The sequence below is a fragment of the Osmerus eperlanus genome, chromosome 11 (genome assembly GCF_963692335.1).
Source record: "Osmerus eperlanus chromosome 11, fOsmEpe2.1, whole genome shotgun sequence".
In the NCBI taxonomy this organism is placed as follows: Eukaryota; Metazoa; Chordata; class Actinopteri; order Osmeriformes; family Osmeridae; genus Osmerus; species Osmerus eperlanus.
In genome coordinates this window covers 16,010,034-16,031,232 of record NC_085028.1, presented here as the reverse complement: position 1 = coordinate 16,031,232, position 21,199 = coordinate 16,010,034, and the positions used below count along the sequence as shown (strand labels likewise).

General features: G+C 45.7%; 3 protein-coding genes across 5 annotated transcripts in view; 2 read left to right on the top strand and 1 right to left on the bottom strand.

The window, feature by feature from the left end:
• Window positions 1–2,847: 2,847 nt before the first annotated feature.
• LOC134029606 (uncharacterized) lies at window positions 2,848–6,526 on the bottom strand. Its single transcript, XM_062473834.1, has 5 exons — window positions 6,085–6,526; window positions 5,904–5,928; window positions 5,401–5,469; window positions 5,040–5,279; window positions 2,848–4,375 (listed from the first exon to the last, which is right to left on the bottom strand). Exons 1-5 carry the CDS (start codon window positions 6,511–6,513, stop codon window positions 3,825–3,827), a joined length of 1,314 nt encoding a protein of 437 aa, XP_062329818.1. The 5' UTR covers window positions 6,514–6,526; the 3' UTR covers window positions 2,848–3,824.
• A 91-nt stretch (window positions 6,527–6,617) lies between these two features.
• LOC134029607 (erythropoietin-like) lies at window positions 6,618–11,828 on the top strand. Of its 3 annotated transcripts, none has more exons than XM_062473837.1 (5): window positions 6,618–6,996; window positions 10,123–10,253; window positions 10,402–10,488; window positions 10,582–10,749; window positions 11,237–11,828. In XM_062473837.1, the coding sequence occupies exons 2-5, from the start codon at window positions 10,146–10,148 to the stop codon at window positions 11,399–11,401; spliced, it is 528 nt and encodes a 175-aa protein (XP_062329821.1). In that variant the 5' UTR covers window positions 6,618–6,996; window positions 10,123–10,145; the 3' UTR covers window positions 11,402–11,828. The 3 variants fall into 3 exon arrangements, with proteins under 3 accessions (XP_062329821.1, XP_062329820.1, XP_062329819.1); XM_062473836.1 differs by lacking the exon at window positions 6,618–6,996 and adding an exon at window positions 8,623–8,710; XM_062473835.1 differs by lacking the exon at window positions 6,618–6,996 and adding an exon at window positions 8,786–8,995.
• Window positions 11,829–12,123: 295 nt separating this feature from the next.
• The window catches only part of zgc:153039 (uncharacterized protein LOC767698 homolog), a 26,953-nt gene continuing 17,877 nt past the window's right edge, over window positions 12,124–21,199 (top strand). The window contains 7 exon segments of the mRNA XM_062472885.1: window positions 12,124–12,330; window positions 12,534–12,794; window positions 14,275–14,409; window positions 15,405–15,542; window positions 15,946–16,266; window positions 16,935–17,042; window positions 18,138–18,249. Of these exon segments, the coding sequence (XP_062328869.1) occupies window positions 12,572–12,794; window positions 14,275–14,409; window positions 15,405–15,542; window positions 15,946–16,266; window positions 16,935–17,042; window positions 18,138–18,249 (1,037 nt within the window). The 5' untranslated portion in view covers window positions 12,124–12,330; window positions 12,534–12,571.

Sequence of the window (21,199 nt, the reverse complement as noted above, 5' to 3'; positions counted from 1 at the left end):
GTAAAATAAACTAATTTAGGACTTGTACTGGTGGGAATTGAACGTTGTTTGGCAAAGAGCCATATATCACTGATTGTTACTGTCTGTCGCGTTCCGGAAACTGCAAGACTCTTCCGTTTCTGGATACACTAGTCCATCCACATGCTAAACATGACGATACGCTCAATAGAGATAACCCATTCAGTTCCACACTCAAACCTCATCTGCCTGATGACCTATAGATCAACAAGTGCCATAAACACAGATAAGAAAAAGAGGTGCAACAATAGATCATAACTGAACTTTACTGTAGGACTTAGGCCATACGGGTATTCTATTTACAGCTGTCCTCGATTTTACCATAAGCGTATCGACAAAATTAAGCAAAAATTATTAAATCTTTCCCAACACAAGTCAACGCGGTGAAATATCCACAAATTAAACTTTATATTATTTGAGCAGGTCCAGGTGTGAAGACAAGGCGTTACTTGTATGCATATGTCATTAAACGAGACAGAGAGTAACTTAAATTGTGGTGGGGGAATTCACACTCGGGGTCCCGTCGCTGCGTGCAGACGTGAATGGCAACCGATGATGGTCTGTTAGCACTGCATCATTGGGTGATAAGCACCGCTTCCATTTAATACGGGTGATTCATTAGGGAGACTGGATAATAAATTGTCTATTGGAGTAAATACATTCTATTTATATTATGCATTCACAAAGTAATGAGAATAATTGTTGTGTTGTGTATTGCTCACCACCGGGTCACTTTTTTAGCACCAACAAGTAGCTACTAGCCTAGGCCTATTGGATGGTAGGGCCATTCCGATTCGTTCAAAATATGCTATATGGCTATAGTCTATAATTTAGTATTGAGTGTAGGATTTACGGTAGAGGATAATATTTTTTGACTTGTCAGTTCACATCAGTAGCTCGAGTGAGTTGTGAGTGTTCTTATCTATGGGTTTGAACAAAATATGGCTCGTCTCTCACGCCCAATGTGAGAATCAAAGGACAGCTGAAGTTTACAGCCATTCCTGTAAGCCTCTGCGTGTGTTTTCAGTTAAACTCTGGAGAAGGCTAGGATAGGAGAGAGAGAGGAGCGAGAGCACGTCTGAAGTCATTTCTAATATGCCAAGAAACATTACACTCTAATAAAATCGATTAACCGTGTCCAGCGTTTTATGAGAGTGAACAAAGTTACAATTCCGATCAGAACTTAATTTGAAACAGGCACACTGCCTTGGTTAGAGCAGAATTATTCACTATTGTATGCCCGGATGGATATATGCACTTTTATGAGGAAAAGAAAAGAAACATTTAGCCTACTTAATAGACCAAGACATAGTTTATAAGTTTAAACAAATAGGCCATAATCGAAATGTGCATAGGCCTACAAGTCTCTGCTTAGGATATCTCATTCACCATTAGATTTAATGATCTCAATGTATCTGAGTGGGCCACGCAGCCTCGACAACATGCATAACTGCAGCTCATGTTGTTTCATTTGTGGACCTCAACCCCCCCCATTCCTCGTCTGACTGGCACACATTCGGGACCACATCCTGTTTGTTGCCTGCATTATACGGGAGGCGTGAATATCCAGCGGGAGAGGAGAGAGGTGGGGGGTGGGGTGTGGGGGACTCCATGATGGCCTGGCAGATGTGAACCAAACGCCTCCGTCACCACCTGTTCGCCATCACTGGTTAGGTTACAGCAAGGCCTATGGTACACAGAGCGATTACAACTCCTTTATGCAGGATATAACATCCATAACATCGTTCCAACTTTTGTTACTGGCAAGAAAGCTGAGCGAAGAGAAAGAGAAATGCTATTTCATAGCGTGGTCCCATGGTGTCTATTTGAGATTTATAAGGTGCCCAATCAATGGAATAGACAAGCTTCATATTTTAGACCTTAAATTGGCTAACTAAAATCAAAGCCCTGAATGGAACACAATAAAAATAGTAAATATTTGATGTTATCGCATCTGAAAATAACTCAAGTTCATAAAACTTTCAAACATATTCCAGTTGTGATGTGTTCTTTGGAGCCCTGTGCATTTTATCGAGCCAAACTGTGATAAATTGTGTTATCAAGGGCCCAGAAACCGATGACTACTATAAAACAAATATTTCCATCTTAATTCGTGCAAATGCTCAAACAAAGAAGTCAGTTACATTCCAATATTGCCCAATATTTCAGTTGGCATGGGTCGATAATAGCTACTGTAGCCTAGGCTACTCATAAATACTTATCTAATTGATCCATTATGGGGTCAATTAAAATCAGGATGCGCTGCAAGAACGACATTTTACTGCCCACGATTTGGTTCTAAATAGCAAGTGACAGAACAACAAAACGAAAAGGGAGGATGACTTTATAGCTACTGTTATGTTAATACTGATAATGATGGTAACAAGACGGGGTCAAGGCCTACACGACAGTTCTCTTGTAAGGCTAATTCGTGTGTTACTCATAGCAACGGAAAGGCGCGTGAATACCCACTTAGAATGTAAATGCAAGTCTTGTGGAATTGATGTTTATTCATGCAATGGACGAACGGAATCAATTTACAGACACAGCAGAAATGAATTGAAAGCAAGCAGGGGTGCAAATAGAAACGTACCGCTTTCTTTTCTCACCAACACGATTTCCGAGTGGCCGTAGATAGATTTAACTATTCAAATAACTCAAACCAGAACATATTTGAGTTGGGGGCACGACACCACTTGTGCTTGACAACCCCAAAGATAGGCCTATCCACCTGTTATCCCAATCCACCCCGTTACAGAAAATAATACCGCTACAACTCGTTGCTTATTGCGTGTGAATCATATTGATTTATGTTTTTTACAACGACATTTACAGCTGATGTGTGCAACCTGGGTGGTCTGACCAAATGAGTTTAGGGCCCCTTCCAAAAGCAGAGAAGGAAAAAACAGACATGAGCAGATATGATAAAACGATTTAGAATTTGCAATGAGTTCAAATGATCAGAAATGTTACAATTCAACATGGCCATGGCCAATGCACACAATGCTCAAAACTCGTTCTTTTCCTCAACCAGTTCTCCACCTGCAGTGTGTACCCTATGCATGTAGACTTGTCCTTCCTTCCTTCCTTCCTTTCTTCCTTTCTCATTCTCTGTTTCAATTGTACTCTTTCGGGGTTGTGTGGACTAGGGGGACAGGCTGGATGGATTCAGAACCCCTGTGGGATAAACGTACGCAGCAACTGTTCCCTGCTGCCCTCAGCCAACACCGGCAGTGTTCTAGTGGTAGACCACCACATCTTCCAGCCACCCTTTCCCCCATACTCTCAATCAAACAGAAAGACCCCTACTGTCTTACCATCACCTCCTATGGGCCTGACCCCCATGAGAGAGACTCCTGAGAGAGACTCCACCTCCTGCTAACGTCCCTCAGGGATGGTGCTGGCCACGCCCCCTGACTTCTGGGTCTGAGAGAAAGACCAGTGTCCTGGGGAGAGGGTTAATGACAAGGGCCAGGGCCACAGGGAGTCTCTAGAGATGAGAAATTAGCCTTTCAAACGGTCATCCACATATCAAACCCCATTTCCAGGGGATTGTGTGAGCGTGGGGTTGTGTGTGTGTGCGTGTGTGTGTGTGAGCGTGGGGTTGTGTGTGTGTGTGAACATGGGGTTGTCTGTGTGTGTGTGTGTGAGCGTGGGGTTGTCTGTGTGTGTGTGTGTGTGTGTGTGTGTGTGTGTGTGTGTGTGTAAGCGAAAGAAAGAGACAGGGAAGAATCCCACTAAAAGCTAAATTCAAAACTGCTTCAGAGGCTCACATGATCCAGAGTTTCTTCTGCCCTTGCTTCCTGTTACCTTCCCTTCCTAGAGATGAGAGCTGATCCTGGGCTTAGACTCAAGCCAGTCCCTGGTCCTCCAGGCTCTGGAAGGGAGGCCAGCGTTGAACAAGAAGACCCAAAACTCGACACCAGACCAGAGTCCGAATCCGACACTGCCAGCTCCTCAAACTTCTGGATGACGGTCCTCACCGACTGGAAATCCACTTCTCTACGCCAGCGTCCATCGCCGGCCCCAGAGGGGCCCCGGTAGGCAGAGTGCCGGCTGAGGAAGATATGAGGTGGTGGGGGTAGGCCGCACCGAAGCCTCAGTCTGCCCTGTCCCAATCCCAGAGCAGGAGTCACTCCGGTGGGGCCAAAGCGGGTGGGCAGGGTGGCTAAGTGCTCCTGGGTCAGGGGGTTGTGGAAGCTAAGGACGCCCCCACCCATGTTGAGGAATATGCCCAGGGTTTTGATCTGGGGGGGCACGGCACGAACAGGCTCCTGACATCCGTCGTACACAGCGGAGAAGGACATACCCCGCCTCTCCATCCACCAACTGCGAGAGCTGTCCAAGGACTGCACTCCTGTAGAGTAAAGAGCGTAATGGTCATGATATCTACTGGCAAGCTTGGGTATATGTTCAGGAGGGAGCCCCAGTTCAAACAGCCACACGTTTTGTTTTGTTTCACATTTTTTGTGAAACAAACCAAGTTCTTGGCCTCATACACTTAACAAAGCAGCACATTCTTGTCATATTTAATACAAATCAACAAGTTGTTTATGATTGAACAGAATTAATAGACTTGACTTTTGTATACAGGCAGCAGCTGTTAGGCCCTGGAAGCCAAGAGTGTTAATGAAAGTTTTCGAGAACCAGCCAAGAGCACCAGTCTCCTCTGTTCAGTTGCCAGTGCGTGTGATCTGTTGAAACTGAAAGGCCCCTATCCTCCATCCAAAAGTAAATCCATGAGTTTTGTGTAAAACTGTGACGAGGAGTACTGGTGGACATTTCTAGGTCCACTTCCAACTTCGCCACTGGGTGGCGTCTTGGAGCAGCATTGAGGGATGTCAATGAACTTTATGTAGGACAACCTGCATGCACTCATGATCGTTTCGATTTTCATGTGTCCCGGAGTGTTTGCGCAGAGAGCTTTGGGTCGATTTTCTCATTACAAATACCACATGGTTACACGTGTGAAATGAAGGTGAGATGAACGTTGGATGATTAAATCGCATGCCTGTCCTCACCGATCCCATAGAGGGCGCTGTTACACACGTCCACCTCCCAGTAGAACTGCCCTCTAGAGATGATCACGTCGCCACAAACCTGCGGGAGGATCGGCTCCATCTGCGACCCCCCAACCCCGTTGCCTGGGCGATGGGAGGGCAGCAGCGGGGGGCTTGATCCCTGGAAGGTGACAGTGAGGGAGGAGTTGGACAGACGGAGGGAGGAGTGAAGCGTAGAGGGGTCCAGGATGAATGAGAGACCTGGGGAGAGAGCAGAGGATTCAAGGTTAACCGCTTTTTCAGCACAGATTTTGATAACCTCTTTTGTTGAGTACGGCAGATTCATTTTTGTGTTAAACAGCTGGAACGGTCAACCTCTGACCTGCAACAGATTGCTCCATGTCCTCTTCTTGTAAGTCTATAGTACCATCTAGTGGTGAAGGGGAGGAACCTGAATGTGTGGAAACGGTAGAGATTAATTCTACAGAGACACAGCATGAAACTAAACCTGCCCTTTATGAAGTCTGGGTCAAAAGAGAGAGAAAAGAAGAGTGTCTGTATTTATGCTGTGTTGACTTCACTTCCTGTTCTGACAGCAGGACTCAGAGATAAACAGAAAGACAAGCACTGCATTGACTTGACCTCTATTCTTGACGTTGTTTTACATTATATTCATACCAAAGTAATGGTACACAAATACACATATGTTTAGGAAGTTCCATGATTAGTTATAGACAGTAAACTTAGTGATTACATCAGCATCATTATTATGTTTAAGGCTGTGCTGTAAGGATACTGTATTTTGTACACCAGTTCCAACATCTGTATTTGTACACAGAAAAATACCACCAATACTCTCTGAAGAGCACAGGGCTATGACATCACCTGTCTCCAGGCAGAACGCATCCAGCTGGGTGCATGTAAAGACACAAGAAGAGTTATGAAAGAATGTTATGAAAGAAGGTTAGGAAATATCAAAAGCGAAACTAAGAATATGACCCAGATCTATCCTATGACTTTTATTACTTAAAAGATGCCTGTAGAAATTACTGTTACAACTACTCACTGACTTGTCTTCCTGTAGCGGGGCCTTTCCTGTGCCCCTTTCCTTGGTTCTCCATCCAGGGCTCAGGGTGGGGTCATGGGGCAGACAACACAGAGCAGATGCCCAGTCCCAACACGGCAGCTCCACAGGGTAGCGGCAACATGGGCACAGCACAGCGCACACACGCGGGCCGACCAAACAGCCAGCTCCAGGGGCACCGCTAGGAGACTGGCCCCCCCCTGCCTCCTCCTCCCCCCCTAAACAGCGGCCACACAGGGTGTGGGAGCAGGGCAGGAGGAGGGCGACATCATAGTCACGTCTGCAGGACGGGCACAGGGAGAGAAGTGAGATGGAGGGACGATCTACCTGTCCCTCATCTTTCTGTTCCTCCTCTTCATCTTTGCTTCCTTCGTGGAGCCCAGCCTGAAGGTGAGAAGGTTGCAGCGACATGGCTGGCAACAAGTCGTTAGACAGCGTCACAGTCAACCTGTGCTTGACAACCAACACTCTTCTGCAATCCTTTTGCTAGATCATGCATCTCACACAGAGCTGGACCTGATTAAGTAATGCCTGGCTGGGAGTGACAGATCCTTGTCCACCCAACACCCTGCAGATCCGGCCACAACCAATACAAAGACAGCAAATCTTCAGAACCTCCGGATAAAAACACTCAATGGGAGAGATCTCTGTCTGCTCTTCAATAGTAGATATCCTTGATTAGATGGAGAAAAAAACACTCTTCTGCAGGTTACGAAGGTATCCCACTGTAGTGATTCACAAAGATATTCTTCTGTGAAAGATTAAAGTGGGACTTTGCTCTCCACAGATGGCGGACACAGCGGGTTGGACTCAGACTGCACCCGTCTATCATCGCATTCATTTTCCTCAGCTGTCTGCCGTCTTGTCAGCGACAGAGAAAAGAGCGTGTTTCAGGTAGGGAGCGAGGACAGAGACGGCCGGAGAAGAGAGAGAGACCGAGGGAGGGAGGGAAAGAGGAACACAGCCTTTTATTAGGGGCTCGTTGCTTGGCGTTACCATGGTGATTTTATTCCCGTAAAGGCGCCCAATGAAGCCAGCCCACTTCACACACACACACAACACACACACACACACACACACACACACACACACACACGCACACACACACACACAGATAATGGGAATTCACAATTAATGCAATGGGTGGAATGGGGATGGGCTCAACCACTAACACAACCTTTCAGACAGACATCCAGAGATAGAACACTAGCAGACACTATTTACCAACTAGCAGACACTATTTACCATGCTACGCAACCCAACAGCCTCTCTAGGATACATGGATTATTAAGTCTTTTCTTTTCATGACAACACAACACGAATATAAAGATCGGCCTCCAGCTGTATCGCCGTGGTTACACTTCCTGTGTCCATACTATTGTCTGTGGGGGCCCTATTGTCCCCAGGCCTGTTGTACAATAGCAGACCAATGTGTTAGCTCAGCACAAACCAGGTTGTGGCAAAACAAAATCCACTGACTTTGCCAATACTCCAAATTAATTTAGGTAAACAGTTTTGTAGAACGTACTGTCCCAATTTGGAGGATTACAAATTTAAAGACTGTCACAGACTGTCCACTCATGGATACACTGAGTTTAATTTAAAATTCCTCAAATACTCAACGAGGTCCTTTTTGTAAGATAGCCCGACGTTTAGGGTTCTTACCGACCTCAGAGCAGAAATGCAGCGCCAATCTGATATTTCTGCTGTCTTGTCATCCAGCCAAAGAGAGAGATGAGCATGATAGGTGATACTGTACCAGACTGCATTGAAGAAAATATCTCAAACTAAGGCATACATATATACAAAAAATATATATTTTTTACAAACAAATCATTGATCTTTCAAAAAATAAATTCATAAGCAAACCCTAGACGACTAACGGTCTATATGCACTATGACTTCGGATAAAGGTCTGCTAAATGAATAAATGTTACAGATTTGTATCAATCATCTGCTGCAATAACTCAAATCACCATGCAAAAAACTTCCTACAGTATTTAGTTGAATAACTGAATTAGTAGTTAATGACTACTAAGTCACTAAGTCACTAAATAACATCCCATGAGTTCGTTTACGCGGGCGTTGTGAGTTCGTTGCAGACTTGGAGCTCACCAGGGATCTGATTACCGTGAAATAATGCATCACAGTAGTGTCCGTGAAAGAACTGGTTCGAGATTAAGCACTGTCTCCGAACCAGCACCACCGTGAAATAATGCATCACAGTAGTGTCCGTGAAAGAAGTGGTTCGAGATTAAGCACTGTCTCCGAACCAGCACCTAAAATGCGTTGGTGGAGAAGGAGACTCTTGTCACTTGTAGGGTTAATTAAAAGTAGCAAAATACAGATACCGGTTAATTAAAAGTAGCAAAATACAGATACCTGAAATACCAGACCCCCCCCCCCCCCCCCCCCCCCCCCCCCCCCGACGCCGATACTGTGCAATACTGTTTCCAAAGTAGGGTAACCAGTTTAGCATGCAATTTACTTTTCTGGAAAGGTGTTTCTGGAAAGGGCCGTAACCTATTGGCGGGAGGTCGAGATGTAGTCTAACACTAAACTTTGTCGGTCCATACTGTAGAACAGGCTGGACAATTATTCACTTGTGGTAAGTCTATTTGTATTGATCTTGAAGATGAGGTAATGTCAACACATTGCAACATCCGTTCAGGGAGTAACGCGAATTTGAAAATGCACTATACTTTGAAATGTGCACGGACGCAGCAAGATGTACAAGTGCACCTTTTGGAATATTGTTGTACTCTTTTTTAAGGATCGTTTCTTGTCTGTACTTCATTTTGGTAGAATGGAAGATTTAGCCGTACAACGTGGAAGAATAAATCAATTGCCGGCGGCACGTCATTCGCACAGGAGTGGGTTATGGCTATTAGCAGTGGGTATCCAAATGCAATGCACCGACACACATTAGAACTTGTGTCATATAGGAAGGTTGTTTATGATAATAGTATTCAATTTACTATACAAGTATTTGACGTGAACACGTGATCCTTATAATATAAATAGATGTGATCCTGCTGATTCTAATCTCCTAGCGCACTACCAGAATAAAATGTTAAGAACATTCATATTTATTCCCACGAATGTGCTAGGACCAACACCGGCACTGTTGGGGGGGGGGGGGGGGGGGGGGGGGGAGTGTTTAATCAGAAGGGCACATTTAAAAAACGGAAACAAATGATATTTAAACATTAAATACTTTAATTTTGCTTTACATTACAATCATACAAACGGCTCTGGCTCTCCCTCTTCAGCTCCTCAGCTCTCTCAATACCTTCATATGTTTGTCTCACTTTTTTATTTACTGGGGCAAAAAAGGCTGCAATGTCCCTTCCTCGTTTCATGATGACTACTAGAAGAAGAAAAACAACGTTAAAAAAAAGACAGGGGGAGCACAGGGGTGGTTCAATTGAATTAATGATTGACGATTAACTGTGCTATGCGGTTCAACGCAGTAGAATGTGGACGTTGTTTCAACAAGCTGAATACTGATGTTTTACTTTATTATGATCAGGATTACATTTTTCCTTACAATCTACTTACAATGTCCTGGGACATCTTGGTAGCAGAATATAAATGGTTATGGGTAAGATTTGTTCCCAGTAGAATGTGTTTATTTTTCCCTATGAAGATGCTGTGAAAGAGCATCCCAACAACCTTTCCCAAGACATGCCCTCCTCCCTGACTACTCTCAATCAAACTCTTGCTCAAGATGAGAGTCAGATGGCTGAGCGGTGAGGGAGTCAGGCTAGTAATCTGAAGGTTGCCAGTTCGATTCCCGGCCGTGCAAAATGATGTTGTGTCCTTGGGCAAGGCACTTCACCCTACTTGCTTCGGGGGGAATGTCCCTGTACTAACTGTAAGTCGCTCTGGATAAGAGCGTCGACTAAATGTAAGATGAGCATGCGAGTTCAGACCAGAATTGGGAGCACTGTTTCTTGAATTTATTTGATGTTATCAATTACAGTCTGTTAGTCAATCACCTGCACTCTGTGCTCTTAGGACGCCTGCTCCTGCTGATCTGCATGGTTTGCACCAAAGTGCTCAATGTCAAGACCAGACCAATTGACTTTGTGTGCGATGTACGTGCCAGAAGAAACATGAACAATGTAAAAGACCTGGAAGTGGCAATGGTGTGTGTGTATATGCGTGCACACACACACACACACACACAGGATATATAACAGCACATGTCTATTACCAGCAAGTCTGACAGTCCTACAATTGCATAACTAAGGTGTGTTTGCGTGTGTAATCTTGTCTGTGATCTTGTGAATGTAGGCATCCTGTAGCGGGTCTGAACAGCTCCCCTCCCCCGTCCCTGTACCATGCGTCTTCATCCACAAAGCAATCTGGGAAAACAAATCTGTAAGCATTTCACTCAGCTGTAAATGTTATCATTCACAAACACACACTAAATCCCCAGTAAACGTATGGGTGTGCGGTCGTGTCTAACTCCAGCTCCAACAAAAGCATGCAGAGGTAAGATGGGCCCTGGAGGTGTTGCTCAACAGCGTGAATCAGGTTTGGATACAGAGCCCTCAAGGCAGCTGCCAATCATCTCTGCTAGAGGGACTGGAGCATGGAGTGAAAAATCACCTGCATATAGTGAACGGTCTGGGAATCCAGGTGAGCAATGCTTCACTCTGTCCCTCTCTCTACGTGTGTGTGTGTGTGTGTGTCTGTGTGTGTGTGTCTGTGTGATATCAGGGCAGCAGAGGGAACTACACGGGACCACGCATGGGTCGAGACTAAGGCCGGGTAGACAACATGTTTCGTACGAATCGTAGTGCCCTCTTTTCCGCATTCCTCCTCTCTCTCTCTCTCTCTCTCTCTCTCTCTCTCTCTCTCTCTCTCTCTCTCTCTCTGTCTCTGTCTCTCTCTCTCTCTCTCTCTCTCTCTCAGACAGACAGGTCAAATGGCTGAGCGGTTAGGGAATTGGGCTATTAATCAGAAGGTTGCTGGTTCGATTCCCGGCTGTGCAAAATGACGTTGTGTCCTTGGGCAAGGCACTTCACCCTACTTACCTTGGGGAGAATGTCCCTGTACTTACTGTAAGTCGCTCTGGATAAGAGCGTCTGCTAAATGACTACATATATATACTCTTTGTCCACAGGGAGACACAGGAGACTCACGGCCAGCCTGTTTCAGCCAGGAGACCCAGAGTGTCAGCCAGATCCTGCGGCTCTATGGCAGACTGCTGCAGGGCAAGCTAGAGTGCCTGTCCAGAGATCTGTGCAACTGTGCAACTGTGCAGACACCACACACTGAACATCTTTGAGGATCTTTGTGTGGGCGCCGCTTTCCTACTAGCACTCTGTACTATTTGAGCTGTGTGGACAACAGCGCCCCCTGCTGGTGACTGTAAAACTGGAGCTGTTCAGCGATACCTGTTTAAAAATGGAACAGACGTTTGAGATTTAAATATTCTTTGAAAAGCAAGGAAATAGACTTTGAAAAGCAAAGGGGAAATTATTTTCACCCTTGGGATTTCTGATCTCTGTTCTTGGTCAAACAACCATGGTTTAAAAAGGAACTAAACTTTGGGGATCCTTTCGGGACTTTCCAAATGGAAGGTTTCAGTTGACTCATCTTTAGGCCTACATTTTGAAGCATCGATTTACCACCCCTAGTTATGTCAACATGGTCTGCTTTCAATCCAGAATTATATTGAAGACAAACCTCATCTCCTTTTCTTCTCTCGTCATTCTAGCTACTGGTTTCATATATTATGCATTAGCTTACTGCTTTTAATTAATATCTGTTAAATCTATTTAATCTAGTCTATCTATTTTTTTTATAATGATAATAATTGTATTATAATAATTCATGAATAGAGGTCAGAAAAAATACGTACATTTACACTTTAAAACAAATAGCCTAGTAGGCAAAGCTGAGCTTCAAGATTCTTCTCTGACAAGCAGAACGAACCGCTGTCAACGCTACTGGAGGAATGCCTCGAGCTGATTGGTCGAGCCAGCTGGATCATATGATCGAATGCAAAACAACAGAATTGAAAACCAGAGCGTCACATGATGAATCCACAGGTTGCAACGCAGTAAACGACGAGTTATTGCAATAGCAAAGCGAAATGAAATGATTTTGACGGGCGTTTGTGGCAATCAGTTCTTTCCAATAGCTTATAACTAGAGTAGTAAACGTACGACAGCGCTCGGCTGTTGTGGAATGCCACATTAATGTGCAATAGAGGTAAGCTAAGCTGTTTCTGAACTGATTGAACCACTTTCGGTAGCCTATTCTTTGGCGCGATACAAAATATCGAAACTTTTGTACATAATAAGAATATTTGCGTTACTAGAGTCAAGCGCATTGATGTTTTCTTTAATGTTTGGAAGTGAAGTCTCAACGCGATTCGGCCGAGAGTACTGTCTTTTTGACTGTTCGCGTTAAAGTTTAGGCTGCTCACCACTGGTCCGAAAACTGCTTCGAAATGTCGGAGCGGACTCCTCTCCTACACTATCGCCTTTCCACAAGTGTCAATGAGTCGGGGGAACATCAGGCGAGTCCGGCCGGGGAGGCGGTGGAAAAATCGCCGGCCGTCTCCAAACGGAAGTCGGCACACCATGGGCAAGCCCAAAAGCTTTCCACGTTTTTCGGCGTGGTGATACCCACCTTACTGTCTATGTTCAGTGTGGTGGTCTTTCTAAGAATTGGTAAGTAGGCGATATAGGCCTTACTATTGTCGACATTCAACTATAATACAGGCAGGAAATAGATTAGTTACACATTTCTATTAGACGAGTCCAAGTAGGCTATCCACTCATAAAACTAGTTGACTAGTATGCCTAGGCCTAATTTAGTTGACATGATCAATAGGTGTTAACCGTTTAGCCTCACACTTAAACCAGCTAAAATGTAACATTGACGTAACATTTATTGTAACGGTTAATGTTCTCAAACTGCATTTCATGCCCTCCCCTTCACCTGTCAAATAGAAAAGATTGATGTGCCTACCTGTTCATACTGCATGATTAAGGTCTTAAGTCATGACAATGAAACTGGTTGCTAAATGGAAAGTCCCTTGATTTGGAAGACCCACTATCTTAAAGGTGTATCTATTTTAGTTCAATTATTTGCGAAAAGGCAAGTAAAACAGCCAAAGATATCACTAATGGTGACACATTTGGATAAAATATTGCCTGGAAAAAGATCATGAAAGATTAAGATAAGCGCTTGAGTCTTATTGTAAAGTCTCATATTTTCATTGAAAGAAAGGTCTCCCTTTTCCGCGTCATAACTCGGGTCTCGAGCTATTAATCGTGTTCACATGATGCGGGTCTCGAGGTCAGATAACTATGCTGATGATGATATCGATAACAGGAGTCAAGTAGCCAAAATATATATAAATAACAAACAAAAGTATCAAACACCATCTCAAATTTATTTTGTTTTCTTCAGCTTTTGTTAACTGATGTTCTTTGAGGGTGTTTTAACGGTAAGTGGCTGCCTGATTGTGTATTATCCGTGCTTGCCTCGTGTGTAGTTAGCCACCCTACTCTCATTTTCCCGGGCCGTCTCGTGAGATGTCTGCTGAGGTGCAGCTACACTAGCTGACCTTCTCTAGGAACACACACACACTCAGTGACATTACTATTTCAGATATATCTACTACACATAGGCTACAGACCCCTGCATGAGTTGACCTGTTAATATTATAAATTATTATTAGGATTATTAGGATTATTATTAAGCTAAGAGAGAGGCCGAGTTGTGGAGGACACGTAAACAACAGTAACAATATTTTGAATTTGCTTACCTTTAACACGGGTGAATTAGCTGTAGAGTGAACTGGATGCTCATAACCATCATTAAACAAGGACATGTTATCTGATTGCATGGGGGTACAAATTAATCATAATTGTTTTCATTGAAATGATCGTGTCTGTGTTGAAAAACAACAGTAGGCTATAGGTTCCCACTCCCTACCCGATGAGAATGCATATCAGCATGCCTGTCCAAGGGTACTACTAGCAAACTGTTCCTCAAAAAAAAAACTGGCACCCTGTTGTTTATTTGTGTTTGGTCACCACCAAACCTACTTTTCCCCTTTTAGAAATAATTTAGCCTTTTGTAGTTTCAGCTGTTTAACCAACCAGTCTGCTTGGTGTGTGATGTTTCCTCCTCTATCCCCAGGGTTTGTGGTGGGGCAGTGTGGCCTGTATCAGACCATAGCCATGTTCCTGGTGGCTTACTTCATCATCAGCATGACTGTCCTGTCTGTCTGTGCTATCTCAACCAATGGGGCTCTTGATGCTGGTGGAGCCTACTGTATCCTTGCACACACACACACACTTACTTGATGATGCAAACCCATGACACACCCAACTGCACATGATGACAGTCTATAATGCTCGATATTTGAATTGAGGTAGCTGTACATTTACATTTAGTCATTTAGCAGACGCTCTTATCCAGAGCGACTTACAGTAAGTACAGGGACATTCCCCCAAGGCAAGTAGGGTGAACTGCACAACGTAACGGCCGGGAATCGAGCCGGCAACCTTCTGATTAATAGCCGATTCCCTAACCACTCAGCCACCTGACTGTCAGCCAGCTGTACTGGTGACCGCCTGGAAAACCAAACTGGTTGTAGCTGGACCAGTGTCAGAGCATGCTGGTTGGCCAGCGTGGAACAAATACGGTGCCAGACCCTTAGGTGTCAGGGTGGTTTACCTGGCAACAGGTGATCCATGCACAGATGTGCATGTATGATAAGTGAATGGAGGAATAACAACTATGTTGTATCCTCATTCCTCAAACACAAACACTTGTCATTGTGTTTCTGCATTTCCTCATGCAAGAATAGGATTTGTCAGCAGATGTGTGTGTGTGTGATACAGAAAGAGACATTAGGTATTGTTCCTCAGACACTCTTAGACACTGCCATTGTGTAGAAGAGTTTGTGTAAAAAGGGTTAACTGTGTCCAGTAGGATGGGAATGTGTGTCTACCCCCCCTCCCTTCTCCCCACAAACACACACACGAACACACACAACCAACACACACACACAATTCATGCCAGCTGAAATCAGTCAGATGGCTGAGCGGTTAGGGAGTCGGGCTATTAATCAGAAGGTTGTTGGTTCGATTCCCGGCCGTGCAAAATGACGTTGTGTCCTTGGGCAAGGCACTTCACCCTACTTGCCTCGGGGAGAATGTCCCTGTACTTACTGTAAGTCGCTCTGGATAAGAGCGTCTGCTAAATGACAATGGAAATGACAAACGGCACCAGTGTATCCCTGAGCCTTAACCGTCCCCTCCCAGACATGATCAGCCGAGCGCTGGGGCCGGAGTTTGGTGGTAGCATCGGCATCATGTTCTTCCTGGCTAACGTATGTGGCAGTGCCCTCTTTGTCCTGGGGTTGGTGGAAGCTATTGTTGCCACCTTTGGCATCCCCGAAGGTACCAGATCTCATATCTTGTCGTCATGGAGTTATACCACAAGCTATATATCGGTTGGCGTTTGCTTGCTATTTGTTATACTTTTTTCTGAATGACATTTCCTTTTTATTGTATTTTACTAGAACATTTTTTTTTTTTTGTGAGTGTGTGTGTGTGATCAAGTCATGTGTTTGAATGTTTTACTCTGCCAGCATCCTTAGGCTGTTTCACTCTCTTACTCTTGGCAACCAGTCCTCATTCTTTCACCATCTCTGCCCTTCTCTCCCCTCTCAACAATTCCATCTCTCTTTCCCTTCATTCCCGCCCTCTCTCACTGACTCCTCCCCCTTTCACCACACCCTCCCCCATGACCCCACCACTTCGCCCTCTCGTGTACCCACTCCCCCTACCTCTCCCCCTGCAGACGGAACCAGTGTTCCGGACATCCACCAGGTGCTGCCCACCGGGTACTGGTGGCTGCTGCTGTATGGCACGGGCGTGCTGTTGGTGTGTCTGGTGGTGTGTCTGGTGGGCGCCCACATCTACGCCAAGGCCACCTTCCTCATCTTCCTGGCCGTCATGCTGGTGCTGGGCACCGTCTTCGTGAGCTTCTTCGCCGTGCGCCCGCTCACCGTGACCCTGCCCGGCCCCGCGCCGCCCTTCGTCAACGGTTCGGGCCCCGCTCCCCCCGCCACCGCCAACTTCACCGGCTTCAAACTGGACACGCTGCTGGGAAACCTCGGACGTAAGGCTGGGGGCGGGAGAGTGGGCGGGAGTGGGAGCTATGTGTCTGAGAGCAGTTTAACTGTTTCTGTCGTTTTTGGTCAATTTAGACACTGGTACGTCAAATCACCAATGCTTGGTTAGTGTGACGCACAATTGATGTCTGTGTAATATTTTAGGTTTGTTAGCACACACACACACACACACACACACACACACACACACAGCGTTCCCTTGTTGGCTAAATGTTTGCCAGGTTTTGCTGGCAGTGACAAAGAGTGTAATTGATTATTTTGTTGTAATTAGAGTAGGTGTATATACTTAGGCTGCTGTGAGTGAGCATGGCAGAGCCCTGAGGGGTTTATACAGCGCTGTGGAAATCAACCACATGATTAACCTGCTAATCACTATAAGTCCTCCCCCCCTCACACACAGTCTTTATAGACCCCACATTTGTCAAAATACACACATTCAGTCACAGTCAGCTTCTCACTGAAGTTCCCTTTCAACATGTACACATTTTATGCACAAACCATTTCTGGTATATTTTGTATGTCTAATTAAAGTGGAAAGATCTTTGATTGGATCATATTTTGTTGAGTAAGCAGCTAACTATGTTTACCTTCAATACAAAAGACTGTAATTGAAATATACCAGAATTTACAGTATAAACGTGTGTCTTTTTCTTAGCGGACTATGCGGTGGACTACACCACGGGAACAATGATGAGCTTCGCCACCGTGTTTGCGGTGATGTTTAACGGCTGCACCGGCATCATGGCAGGCTCCAACATGTCTGGTGAGCATCAGGCCGTAGGACTGTCTGGTCAGCATCAGGCCGTAGGACTGTCTGGTCAGCATCAGGCCGTAGGACTGTCTGGTGAGCATCAGGCCGTAGGACTGTCTGGTCAGCATCAGGCCGTAGGACTGTCTGGTCAGCATCAGGCCGTAGGACTGTCTGGTGAGCATCAGGCCGTAGGACTGTCTGGTGAGCATCAGGCCGTAGGACTGTCTGGTGAGCATCAGGCCGTAGGACTGTCTGGTGAGCATCAGGCCGTAGGACTGTCTGGTCAGCATCAGGGCCGAAGGACTGTCTGGTGAGCATCAGGCCGTAGGACTGTCTGGTCAGCATCAGGCCGTAGGACTGTCTGGTGAGCATCAGGCCGTAGGACTGTCTGGTGAGCATCAGGCCGTAGGACTGTCTGGTGAGCATCAGGCCGTAGGACTGTCTGGTGAGCATCAGGCCGTAGGACTGTCTGGTGAGCATCAGGCCGTAGGACTGTCTGGTCAGCATCAGGCCGTAGGACTGTCTGGTCAGCATCAGGCCGTAGGACTGTCTGGTGAGCATCAGGCCGTAGGACTGTCTGGTGAGCATCAGGCCGTAGGACTGTCTGGTCAGCATCAGGCCGTAGGACTGTCTGGTCAGCATCAGGCCGTAGGACTGTCTGGTGAGCATCAGGCCGTAGGACTGTCTGGTGAGCATCAGGCCGTAGGACTGTCTGGTCAGCATCAGGCCGTAGGACTGTCTGGTGAGCATCAGGCCGTAGGACTGTCTGGACACCATGATGGGCTCTCCAGATTCTTTTCAACTGTAGATTTATTGGGAAGTGGAAGGATGTTGAGGGATCAGGAAGAGTATATATGTGTGTGGGTGTAAACCAGTGGTGTATGTGTGTGTGTGGGTGTAAACCAATGTTGTTTGTGTGTGTGTGTGTGTAAACCAGTGTTGTATGTGTGTGTGTAAACCAATGTGTGTGTGTGTGTAAACCAGTATTGTGTGTGTGTGTGTAAACCAGTGTTGTGTGTGTGTGTGTGTGTGTGTGTGTGTGTGTGTGTGTAAACCAGTGTTGTATGTGTGTGTGTAAACCTGTGTGTGTGTGTGTGTGTGTGTCAGGTGACCTGAAGAGCCCCAGCTCGTCCATCCCTAGAGGCACCATCACTGCCGTCATCTTCACCTTCATCATCTACAACCTGCTGTGTCTGCTGGTAGCCTGCTCATGTGACCGGTCAGACATGCACACACACGCACACACACACACTCATCTTCACCTTCATCATCTACAACCTGCTGTGTCTGCTGGTAGCCTGCTCATGTGACCAGTCAGACATGCACACACACGCACACACACACTCATCTTCACCTTCATCATCTACAACCTGCTGTGTCTGCTGGTAGCCTGCTCATGTGACCAGTCAGACATGCACACACACGCACACACACACTCATCTTCACCTTCATCATCTACAACCTGCTGTGTCTGCTGGTAGCCTGCTCATGTGACCAGTCAGACATGCACACACACGCCCACACACACACACATATACACGTGCACACACACATATACACATGCCCTTACAGGCACATATATTCACACACATACTCACACGCACACACATGGACATACAGATACACACACACACACAAACAAAACTCCTAACTCCTAGGCATGTACATACTTGTACTTCTCTGTCCTCTACCCTGTTCCACCCTCTGAGGGGGTTTAGCTCTGTGGCAGTGTTCAGTATTGATGTGGCACTAAACCAAGTGTTGCCAAAGTGCTAAACTGACATAAAAGGCCCATAAAGGAGCATTGGAAATCAATACTGCCATCAGTTATCCCATCTCAGTATCCTTTCCCTCACTCTCTCTGTCTCTCTGTGTCTCTGTAGCCTCTCAACTGTCTCTTGTAGCCACAACACAACAGACAACCTTCCTGGTTACAGCTACAGGCTGAGCTGAGCTTCCTTCTACCATGCAGACTAACACTGTAAGCTCCTCACATGACCCCTCCAGAAGCCAGAGAGGCTCCTTTCATGTGACGGGTGTGTGTGTGTGGCTAAGAACGGGTTAATAAACTGTTCATTGATTTATATTGTTGCACTGTTTTGAAACATTTACGATGCAGATGATAAGGAAGGTTTGTGTGTGTGCGTGTGAGTGAGTGTGTATGTCTCTGAGAATTTACAGTATACAGTTGCTTGGAAATCATGTGACAGATTGGTAACACAATGGGGTGGAGTTTCGAGGAAAAGAGGGACTAAGATACCAGGCTAGAATGTGAGGGAGGAAGAAAAGGAAGAGTAATCATGTGACTCCAAAACGAAACAGAAATTTGAAGTGTGTGAAATTTTTGAAGGTGTGGTTTTTGGTAAGTTCTCCATTTGTGTCTGGGAAAATCCTGTGTTCCTCTTTTATTCCAGGCAGAGAAAGTCACTCAGAAGAAGTGGTTTGTGAATGTCAGTACAGTGATTATAATGTACTCTGATCCCTTTTTATGGACGGGATCCATTTTTACTCAATGGAAGTGATGCCAATCAAGGACAGTTCCTTATTTCATCATGTTGTGTTGTGTAGATTGAAGACCAGACGGGCCGCCGCGTTCTGAATCCTCTGGAGAGGGCGGGTTGCGCATGCTGGGAGACTCTTAATCACTAATCATGTCAGAAGAGGAAGCATATTGTGGGAGTAAAGATGATTGTTGCTGGCATGTTCTACCCTGGTTGCTGCCAGAAGTTTGGTCTAGAGGTGTGGTGTAGTTCAGTCAAGGCAGTCACGGGATTGGATTAGAGCATGAATCGATAACCATAGACATGGAAATAGGTGGTTTGATGTGGAGGGAGTGGATGTATCTAGGGGAACGTGAATATGCAAGTGCTATTGATTAGGTCGCTGGGTTTGGGAGGAGGGGGTGGGGAGGGGGCGGGGCCTATCTCAGCCAATGGCACCGAGCGGAGTGTTGGCCAGGGCACCCGCCCTTGCCACCTCCCCTGCCTCTAACATGCATAGAATATGAGGCAGGGAGCAAATAGAGAAATAATCCTCCCTGATGGACAGTAACACACAGACAACACAGGGGAGATGGTGGAGGGTGGCAGAGGAACAGTAATACAACAACCAGGAGTGTCTGTGTGGTATAATGCCGCCTTATCAGACGTGGGCCAATGGGCTTGTAGCAGGCTGACACAGGTGTAGTTAATGAGCTGAATGAGGCACGTTGCCTAAGAGCCATGCCTGAACTAGGCTTGGCTCATTCAAAAAATTTTATTCATCAGCAAGTAATAATGTCCCCCCCCCCCTCCCTGTTATGTGTTCATACGCAACCCAACTAAACGGATTAAGTGGATTAAAATATGAAGCTTAGTATTAAAACCATCAGTCACAAATGCCTCTCTGTGATTCAATCGATTTGAATGTTGGTGACTTCTCCTCCAGAATCAAACATGAACATTTGAGTGATTGATGCCCATGTCGGAAGCCTGTGTACTGTAAGTAAGCATGTACCGGTCATAATGTGTAGTTGCGTGAAACAGCCAGCAGATGGCAGTCACTGACCCTGACAGCAGAAGGAACTGTCTATTTTGGCTGAGGTAAGAATGCTCTGTTTAATCCCAAGTATTTTTCCTTAAAAAAAAAAAAAAAATATATATATATATATATATATGAAATTGTCGATTTTATCTATGCCCGTGACAAAGTGCTACCCAAATTGGCAGTGTATTTAGTGGGCACTTAAAGTGTATTTCAGGAAGATACAGAACGGTTGTGTGACTGCTTTGCCGGGCGGCGACTCTGACTTCATGAAAAGGTTACAGTTGCAGTCCTGTGTATGTGTGGAAGATGGCATCCTCAGGACATGGAGGAGGAGGAGGATGATGATGATGATGATATGGGGGATGAAGGGCCAGTCCCCAGATAAGGAGTCTATTATCTCTGTGACAGGGTTGCCTGTCGTGACAGATTGCCTGTTGCCAACGCGTCACCAAAGTCCTTCCCTATTCCTAAGTGTACATTCCACTGTGTGTGTGTGTGTGTGTGTGTGGAGGGATGAGTGCCCTGGATGACTGACTGTGGAGTGTGTGTGCATGTATCTGGTTGAATGACTGTTCAGTGTGTGAGTCTCCATGCTCTTCTGTGTGTTGTCCCTCAGTGACCTGTGTGCTAATCCTCCCCTGCTA